General features: G+C 34.2%; 1 protein-coding gene across 13 annotated transcripts in view; it reads left to right on the forward strand.

Annotated features, from left to right (window-relative positions):
- The window catches only part of RNF111 (ring finger protein 111), a 113776-nt gene extending 103318 nt beyond the window's left edge, over positions 1–10458 (forward strand). For 6 of the 13 annotated variants that reach the window (XM_081831161.1, XM_081831159.1, XM_031031071.2 and 3 more), the window contains exons 9-14: positions 547–699; positions 1698–1824; positions 4492–4584; positions 5379–5474; positions 6528–6655; positions 8807–10458. In XM_081831161.1, the coding sequence (XP_081687287.1) occupies positions 547–699; positions 1698–1824; positions 4492–4584; positions 5379–5474; positions 6528–6655; positions 8807–8924 (715 nt within the window). In that variant the 3' untranslated portion in view covers positions 8925–10458. The remainder of the gene's footprint in view (positions 1–546; positions 700–1697; positions 1825–4491; positions 4585–5378; positions 5475–6527; positions 6656–8806) is intronic. The other 7 variants (XM_081831164.1, XM_031031073.2, XM_031031072.2 and 4 more) reach the window with 3 other exon arrangements.
- Positions 10459–10663: the final 205 nt, after the last annotated feature.

The raw sequence follows: 10663 nt of genomic DNA on the forward strand, positions 1-10663 counted from the left end.
GAATAAAGAATGTGAATGGAGCTAATATCCGTTTCCCAGATATGTTAACATGTACTTGCATGTGTTTGAAAAAAATGCACAAGGTTAAAAGTGTTTTCTCTTAAAATAAGTTTTATCCATTAAAATGAATGAATGTCATTACAATATAGAAGCAAAGCAAAATAAAAGTTTCCGTTTTCTTCCCTTATATGTTTATATAAAATAACTTATTTGTGCCTAGCATTTGCTGAGGTGTTTAATTTTTAAAGTTTTATTCCCATCTATTTCCCATTATTCTCTTTAAAATAGCTGCTATAAAGAAGGTATACAAGATAATGTTAAAATTGCCTTTTTCCTTGGATGATATTTGAATTTGGAGGCATTGTAATAAGCACTGAGATTTGTGGGGTTATGGTTTCTTGATTTATTTATTAATCATTATGTAATTTTATATTTTTATAATTTATTATAGAAGTAATTTTATTACTAATTTATAGATGTTTATAATATTAATACTAGATTGTTTTTTCTACATTAAGAAATAACCAATTATTCAATTATTTCCAGTGGTCTTTTTGTGTTCTGTGTTTCCAGGCGGGCACATGAACGGCCCCCACCCCATCCACATAGGATGCACCCAAATTATGGTCATGGGCATCATATTCATGTGCCTCAGACTATGTCCTCACATCCTCGACAGGCTCCTGAGAGATCTGCCTGGTCAGTATCTTGTTTATTTCAAAGTTACGCTCAGCAGTCTGTGGTAGAAATGTCAGAACAGATGCTTTGTAGTGGGATGCCATGCAGAAGGGTGATGAGAAACTGAATTCCAGCTTATCTGTGAGGCACTGTCTCTGGGCAAGTTACAGAAACCTGAAGTGGGAAGAGGAACTTGAGTTCTGGGGCAGAGAACCATGTCAAACAGAAGTAGAGCTTTTTGTTTTTCAGGGATATCTGCCATCAAAGTTAAATCCCTAAATGGATCTTTCACAACTTCCTTATCCACCCCCCACCTTTGTACTCAATTTGCTTTACCACTCCTAACCCCTGTTTATTGACAAGGGAAATCGAGCTTGTGTCCTAGGCATGTGGTCTTTTTTAGAGAAATGGAAGCATTTGCATTAATTTTTCTTTCTGAATCCATTGTCTGTAGGTAGAGATTGAGACCTTGATCCACAATGACATTATGAGGCAAAACATAAAATGAGAATAAGTAAATGAAAATTTGGCATTTACCAATTTTACTCTTTCTAAAAATTTTGTTTACCCTTACTTTATAAGGTATAGAAGTGTTCTTCTAATTATCTTGATGCCAACAACCCACAGACACTATCCAACAAACAAAAGCCCTGGGAGCATCTGTAACATTCATATAAACCAGAAAACGAAACTATTTTGTATGATCCTCAAGTAGAATCAGACTTTTAGATCGGAAGGAACCTTAAGGGTCATTAATCATACTTCCTTCCTTTGTAGGATGTGAAACTGAGTACAGATGCTTTGCTTCTCATGGTCACAAAATTGAACTTTTGAGTTTTAATTGCTGAAATGAATTTGAAATATTAATTAAATATTTGGGGCTAAATTATCTTTTTCTCAGCTGTGTCAGTTAAGAAACTTTATATTACTTTTAAAAATGTAAATATACTCCCCCATTTCTGTTGATAATAAAGACACTGTAAGGATGGCTAAAAGGTAGTGTTCTCATCCTTTGTCAGGGAACTGGGAATTGAAGCTGGAGTGACTGCAGCTACTTACACGCCTGGAGCACTGCATCCTCACTTGGCCCATTACCATGCACCACCACGACTTCATCACTTACAATTGGGAGCTCTTCCTTTAATGGTAAAATAGAAAAATTTCAAAATTCTGACATAGTCTCCTAAAAGTATTCTTCCTTTTCTAAATTAAATATTTTATTGGAAAATCTTTAAATGTTATTAGTTGTTATGGGTGTTTTAATGGAATTTGAGAATTATTATTATTAGATTGAAATTGTGCTATAAAAAGATACGAGACATATTAAAGTCTATATTTGTATTTGCATTGTGAAATGTACTCTTCTTAATATAAAGAATGATAGTTTTTTCTTTTATACCAAGATGACAGTCTTGATCCACTGTGACTAGAACATGTGCTTTATTTTGTCAAAGTTACTAACAGGTCTGTTCTGTTGCATTCATCCTTTATTTTTTGATCTGCAGGACTATACTGATTCTCTGTCTTATTTGAACAGATTCAGATCTTGTTGATACCAATTTGAATTCTAAAGAACAAGTTCAGCAAAAATATATTGAGTTCACCATTCATAATACCTACTAGTTATAAAAGTGGTACGGAGTAAGGAAGTTTTTTCATCTTGTGGGGGTAAAGACCTTGCAGGAACGGTTTCCAAGATGCTTTATTATATCTGCGACTTAGGCTTTGGAATTGAGAATGGTACTCTTAAACAGTGTTTATAGCATGTAAGGAGCTGTCAGACAGCAAAAGCACAAGGAACTCCAAGTAAGTTATTTGTAGGTCTTAGGGATGGGGGTTACTCAGCAATAAGATATAAAGCTGCCTTCCAAAGAAACCAGGACTCAGGAACAAAGGAGATGGAGGGAAGGTTACAGGGCAAGTGTAGGTTTAAATAATTTGAGGGGCAGGAGTTCCTTTCTTATTTTTTATTTTCCTTAAAGATGTGTAGGAGGTTAGGTTATCTGCTGAGAGCTTGGCAGTATTGATTTTGATTGTAAGGAAAGTTGTAGATATTTGAATAATAGGCTATTTGAAGGTTAAAGTTATTGCTTATTTTAAATTCTTTTCTACATACAAATTGTCTTTTAAAGCTATAAACTTGTTAGAAGTATGTTGTGGAAGTATTCAGTGGAAGCTGACTAAAAAAAAATGTTGGAGATTTATTTATAATGATGGAAGAATGGTGCTCTATCCCAGAATCTCCCTTTCCTAATACAGTCTACTGTTGTTATATACGGCAGTTACATTTTATAAAGTTGTGCAAACACTGAGTAAGTAAATATAGAGCCATTATTCTTTTTTTTTGTTTTTTAAAGATTTTACTGAGAGAGAGAGCATAAGAGGGGGGAGGGTCAGAGGGAGTAGCAGACTCCCTGCTGAGCAGGGAGCCCGATGCGCAGGACTCGATCCTAGGACGCCAGGATCATGACCTGAGCCAAAGGCAGTTGCTTAACCAACTGAGCCACCCAGGTGTCCTAGAGCCATTATTCTTGCAGTAAATATAGGGTTAGGTTACTGCAAACCTCTGGTCACCATGTTTATCTGGTCACAACAGCCAGTCAGTACATAACCTTGTTTTGATGTCTGTTTCATTTTAAAGATACCTTATTTGATATGTATTACTGAGTCACAAACATTGAGCTTATGGCCAACAAAACTCATGCCTGAATGAAGCTTATCTACACACATTTTATCCATAAGGCATATCAGAGCCTTCTAGCACTTAGGAACGCTATCCCCCAGCACTTGAGTTTGGTGGCCACTTTAAAAACAAAGTCACCAGTAAAAAGCACAAAAAATGGAAACCTAGATAGATGGCACTTAAATAGATCACAAAAAAGACCCTTGTTTATAGTATAAGAGCTGAAGCAAGAAGGCAGAGCCGTGTTCTACATGTCAGGCAACTCAGATTTTTTTTCTCCTGTGTATGTGCCCATGAGTGATTGAGAAAAGCACAGGTATTGATTTTGGAGTTACAAATAATTTTTATTAAGTAGGCAAATTCATGAATATGAAGATTGAGTTATGCCTAACACAAAATTAGAAAACACTATTAAAACTTTCACCAACAGGGGCGCCTGGGTGGCTCAGTCGTTGAACGTCTGCCTTCGGCTCAGGTCATGATCCCAGGGTCCTGGGATCGAGCCCCACATCGGCTCCTTGCTCGGCAGGGAGCCTGCTTCTCCCTCTGCCGCTCCCTGCCACTCTGCCTACTTGTGATTCCTCTCTTTCTCTCTCTGTGTCAAATAAATAAATAAAATCTTTAAAAAAAAACAAAAAACTTTCACCAACAGAACGAAACATAAAAAGGAGCCAGAGTACCTTTGGCTGTTAGGAAGTTAGAGGAAGGGAAATAAGTTTTGTAGGAAAGTTCTGTGCATTTTTATTTCATAATATGGTTTAATAAAGTTCTCTGAAAGTGACAAAATCTTATGAAAATTTTACTCTTTATATATTTAGACTGCCAAGAGCATCAGTATTAACTTTGGGTATTTTCTATTTAGGATTCTTTATGCAAAATAAATCAAGTAGAAGAAACCTGTTATCTCATGGAACAGCAATTCTTTCTTTTTTTTTTTTTTTTGCTTGTATTTTAATAGTTATTCTGTGAGATTATATTTGAAGAGAAACCTAACCCTTTTACAGAGTGCTTACTTGGAGACTTAGTGAAGTTGAATTTTGTGAGTAGCTGAATGGAGTGTCTCAGTTATTTATGTGTTAAAACTCAAGCCTACTCTTACTTGATTTAGCCTGTGTCTTCTATTAAAATAGGTTCCTGACATGGCAGGCTATCCTCATATTCGTTACATTTCATCAGGATTGGATGGAACATCATTCAGAGGTCCTTTCAGGGGCAATTTTGAGGTGTGTAATACAATTAATGAAGATATTTGCCACAGTATCTTTAATGTAGAGAGAGAATATATGTATTATTAGTATTCACAGTTGAGTAGGATTGCTGCACTGGCTGGGGATCAGAAGGTAGCACAATGCCTGAATTTTTGATACTGCTTCTGGGGGTTATCACAGAAAGGTTTATAGGCAATATTAATCTTAGTATCAAAGTTATCCACGTATTTTAAGATGAGTAAATGAAAACATCTAATATAAAAGAATAAAGAAATTTATTAAATATAAATATCAGATAAAGAACTATACTCTTAAATATAGGGGGAAATCTCAATTGCTTTTGATTAAGCTTATTTTTAGAGAAACATTACTGGACAAAAGAAACCTAAGTAATTCAGTTCATAGCTAACTATCTTTTTTGAATTTTCAGGAAGACCAAATCATTTGAATATGATTTGAAGTTTTGTTTTGTTTCTTCATGTCAGTTTGGAAGTTGGAGTCAGAGGGACTTTGAACTATCCTTTGATTTGTTTCCCTATTTTACTTAATGATTTCATCTTCTCCATGCATACATACTAACTGACTTTTATAGTACCATGTAGTAATACGGTGTCCTAATCTGTAAGGATAACTTTGCCATACTACTACATTGGCTGAGGAAAGAATTACAAACATTTGCCTTATCATATATGGCTTTGTATTTACATTGAGGTTTATAAATATGTAACTTTATTGCTTTTACAATATTAACAGTGCTGTTCAAGAAATAATCATGCTGGCTTTTGATACTAATTATTCTTTACCTTCAGGAACTGATTCATTTGGAAGAAAGATTAGGAAATGTGAATCGTGGTGCATCCCAGGGGACAATTGAAAGATGTACATATCCACATAAATACAAAAAGGTAAGAATTTATCCTATGAAATGTCTATGTTATTGTTGAAGTGCATAAAATTGAATATTATGGACCTTTTTTGAGATTGTGGAGTCTAGCAACTACGTTATTTATTACTAAAACAACACATAGTTTTGTTCTTTTAATAATTGAAGGTCTAAAAAAACATACCTGAAGTTTCTTACCCTGCCGACCCCAGTCTTCCTTCCCAGAAGAAAAATCATAGTTAAGGCTTTTGTAGGTAATCTTCCAGATATTTTTATGAATTTACAGTAACGTGCATTACTATGCATTTTTTCTTTCCCTTTCAAAAGTAACACAAAGGGGATGATATGCACACAATTTTGCACATTTTCTTTTCCTCTTCTTTCCGCACTCACAGGTCACCTATATTCATTTTAATAGCATATACAAAATTTCATCATATGGCATACCATAATTTAACTAGCAGTTTATTTGGACATTTAATTGATCTACATTTCTTATATTCTACGCTTAATTCCTTATGTTGTAGTATAGTATATCTAGAAGTTAAGGAGCAGACATGTTAAATAAGTTTCTTTCAACAAACAACAATGTCCTCTGCTACACAGAGGATAATAAAAGTATGAAAATTATTGTTCTTTGTACTTTTTATCTGTTTTCTAAGAGTATCCACTAAATTTAAATCCTTTCAACTATCTAAGTTAAAGACTATAATTAGCATTAATTTATTTGGGTGTTATTTGAAATAGTCATTAGTAAAGTAAAGTTCATGTAGCTGTACTCATGCCGGGACAAAAATAGAGTTTATATCATGTATCATTCCTAATTGTGGATTAAAAATAATAGACACTAATGAATTAAAACTAATGAATTTCTATTACATTTGGTTTTGCTTTTGATGCTATTTAAGGGTCTTAAAAGAACAGTTGGTAGTCACTTAATTCATCCATGAAATTCATGACATCTGTACCTGGGAAATAAGTTGTGGGTGTGAATGTGTGGTTTTGTTTTGTTTTTGTTTTTCAAATAAACACAGACTTTACTCAGTTGTTCAATAATGTCATCTCTACTAATAAGGTAACAACTGATTGGTTCTCACAGAGGAAACTGCACTGCAAACAAGATGGGGAAGAAGGGACTGAGGAAGACACAGAGGAAAAATGTACTATCTGTTTGTCTATTTTAGAGGAAGGTGAAGATGTGAGGTAACTAGACATTAATTATCTAAAATCTGTTGTCAAAACTATACAAGAGATTTTATTTGAAAATAGACTACAAACCAAATAAAGATTACTCCTGGCATACCCTGTTACCAATATCTGACATGCAGAATTGCCTTTTTACAGTGAGTGAAAGAATAGAAAGATGAGTCTTTGTATTACCAACAAAGGGGTTGGTAATGGGGAAATATACTGCCCATGTTAGAGGCACACCAAGATTTGGCCAGGGAAATTTTATGATCAAATTGTCTTCTATAAATCTTGCAGAAAGAATTTGGAGGCTTCAGAGCCTAAGATAGTTATATTAATGTATTCTTCAAAGCTTAAAGAGGGCAATCCTCCTTAGCTCCATGCAGTTTATCTTATAGCATCTTTTATAAAATAGTTTTGTCCTAAAATTTCCTCTCAACTTATATATAGGACTCTTCTTGCAACTTTGTGATTTAGAAATGTTACTATGCTCACCCACTGTTAATTTTAGGCATTTTCTTTTTTTTTCTTTCTTTTTTTCTTTCGAGAGTGAGTGAGTGAGGGGAGGGGCACAGGGAGAGGGAGAGAGAGAATCTCAAGCAGGCTCCACACCCAGCAAGGAGCCCAACATAGGGCTCATTACCACTGAGCCTGAGATCATGACCTGAGCTGAAATCAAGAGTCAGTCAGATGCTTAACCTACTGAGCTACCCAGGCGCCCCAGGCATTTTCTTCTTATAATCTCTTAAGTAATTGTTTTATTTTTATTGTTTTTTTCTAATGTAACATAATCCCATATGAAACAAGTTCTATAGCATATATAACAGAACCACATGATGATTTTGTAGCCCTAACATGTAAGGATAACTTTTTCATATTTCTTCAGTTGGCTGAGAGAGAGAAAAATTATGCACAGTTGGCTACCGTACCACATATAAGGCAATTTCAAACACATTTTAAGATTTTATTTATTTGAGAGAGAGGAGAAAGAGAGAGTGTGAGCACACGAGTGGGGGAAAGAGGGAGAGGGAGAAAGTGTGAGCACACGAGCGGGGGAGAGAGGGAGAGGGAGAAACAGACTCCCCACTGATCAGGGAGCCCGATGCGGGACTCGATACCAGGACCCTGGGATCATGACCTGAGCTGAAGGCAGACGCTTAACCAACTGAGCCACCTAGGAGCCCCTAAGGTTATTTCAGAACACTGTATTTCCAAAGAAGGTTTATAAATATGGAAGGTAATTGTTTTTACAGCATTGACAGTCTTGTTCACACGGTAATTGAACACCTCTTTTTAGCTACTAGTTTTACAAAATATTAGAAGTCTGACAACGTATGACAATTCTTAACAGTAGACGGAAGTAGAAATGGACACTTAAATCAGTAACTTTTATCTTACTGTTCATTTAGATTTAATATTATCCTGTATTGCCTGGAAGCATTTTTTATTGAGATATAGTTAACATATAACATTGTATTTATTTCATTGTATTACAACATGGTTTGATAATACAAATATATTCCAAAACGGATTGACCTACCTTTAAAAGAGTAGGATGGTATTAAGTGGATATAACAATATTATTGAAAACAATATTATTAACCTTTAATCAGTCATGTACTCAAGTTTAATGTATAAAGATCCTCTAGATAAAAAATAATATTGCATATTAAGACATTCTTAATTAGTATGATATTTACTGTAACATGAGTACTAATGTTTTTGAGAGAGAATTAAATGAAATATATTTTTAAATGCTGAATAAATGCAATGATTTGATATTAAAAATATATTTGCAGTATTATGTAACGGAACATACTGCCAGCCTCATTAGAAACCAGACCGGGATAATTGCCAGTGTAATTGTCATTCTTAAAATTCCTAAGATTTTATGTAATTTGGTTCCATAGCTGTGACAGTTAATTATCATGGTCATTTATACATTATATTGCCCAAAGTAGTAATTTAATATAGGTGTAACTTGTTAGAGAATTGGGTATGTGGTTTTTTTGTTTGTTTTGTTTATACAGAAGGGAAAGAGCTAGTAACTTCAAAATACTGCTGAATTATTACATGTTATCATTTATTTAAAAGTAAATGCCACGTGCAGTTGTCATGAAATTCACTTTTGCAATTTTTGCTTTTTGTTTTGTTTGCCCATAATAGGCGCCTTCCCTGTATGCACCTTTTCCACCAAGTGTGTGTTGACCAGTGGTTGATTACCAATAAGAAGTGCCCCATATGCAGAGTGGACATTGAGGCCCAGCTGCCAAGTGAAAGTTGACACCATGTTTCAGAACTCTTGCCCTCCCTCTCATTCCCATCCTCCTGGTACTGCAGTCAACCAAAGATGGCGTGACTTACCTGCGCAGATTTGGAAGCCTTGAACTTAGAGTGCGGCTCTGCTATATGGTACAACTAATGCTAGACCTACAGTTTATGTATACAGTTGAGTTTGATGTATTTATAAAAGCTTTTTTTTCTAGATTTGACATTTTTCCTGTATCATTTTACTGTATTTTTGCATGGTTCCTTGTATTGCATTTCTTTGCACATATTATGGGCTTGTGACCCTAAACTTGCAGGCAAGATTAGCTGCTTTAGTAAGTAGAATTTTGTGGTCTTTTTGTTTTTTACATAGTACCAGGTCTTGAGAATTATGAATTTTTTTATCCATTACTAACCTTTAATTTAATCAATCATGTACTTTAGTTTAATGTATAAAGATCCTCTAGAAAATGATAATATTGTGTATTAAGACATTCCTTAATTAGGACAAAATGGCTGCTGTATATTTACAATATGGAGTTCTGAGTTAAATACCATCCTTAATACTGGGAACAGAATACAAACCATATTCAATCAGATGCAGGTGGTATTCACATCACCAGAGTGATCAATAGAAATTTTCTTGGTGTATCCTTTTACTTTCAGCATAATGCAGATAGAGTTGAATATTGATATCATACATTTAGACTGCTGTTCTGATTGTATTTATCTTTTTCCTACATCATTTAGAACTTTTATTTCCCTGAGTCAGTTTTTGCTGCTGTGAAACAGCTCTGATGAACACTAAATATTAATTTCAATTAGCTGGATTGTACATACTTGCAGATTTAACAAAATTTTAGGGAAATTGAAGAAGACATGTAGAATTTTGTTCAGTCTTCTGCTAAGCACGTATAGTAAGGATATCTGCTTAACACTGATTTTGTAATAAACACATTCAGTCAGGATTTAGAATTGCAGTCATTGGCAGGTATCTCTGCATTCATAGAACTTCTCAAGGTCCCAGGATCACTTTTAAGGGATTTTATTAGTTTAAAGATAAATAAAGTCAGCTGAATCTACATGTCTCTTGTTTTATTTCTCTTTAAACTTGAAAACAGTAAATCTGCACATACTGTGAGGCACAAATTATACTGTCAACCTACTGTTGCTCTGGTTTTAGACTCCCACTTCATACATTACCAAGAGTCGATCACTGATTTAAAATTTTTAATTTCTATAGTTAAGATTTACTGCATAATATAGAATATAAAGTTAAGTTAACGTACTAACATTTCTCCTTTGGAGAAAGTTTTAATCCACTTCAGGATGCATATTATCAAGATACTTTCATATACAGGATAGCCTAATTTTATTTGTCTAAATATGCTTAACATGCCCCAGATTGCAAATGCATCAGTCAGTAACGTCACTGTCTGTATGTGGAAGACATGTTCCCATGGATCATATGTGAAGATGTCAATAAGCTTGCATTAAGCCACCTGCTTTGTAAGTGGATTGATTAATAAATAACTTATATTTCTATTGTCTTTGTGTTTCATAATTAGTTTTATAAAACAGTTTCTATCAAACATCTTGGAATTCAAAAATAGTGATCTCACTCAAGTTGACATTTGCAGAATTTTCATATTCATTCAGTTATGGCTACTTGCTTTTTTTTTTTGTATTAGTAAATGTAACACTGTAGTAATTGTCAATATCAACATGCTTCTACATAGTTATGTGTAGAGATGG

Source organism: Leptonychotes weddellii, chromosome 9 (assembly GCF_054177405.1).
Source record: "Leptonychotes weddellii isolate Sample4059 chromosome 9, ASM5417740v2, whole genome shotgun sequence".
In the NCBI taxonomy this organism is placed as follows: Eukaryota; Metazoa; Chordata; class Mammalia; order Carnivora; family Phocidae; genus Leptonychotes; species Leptonychotes weddellii.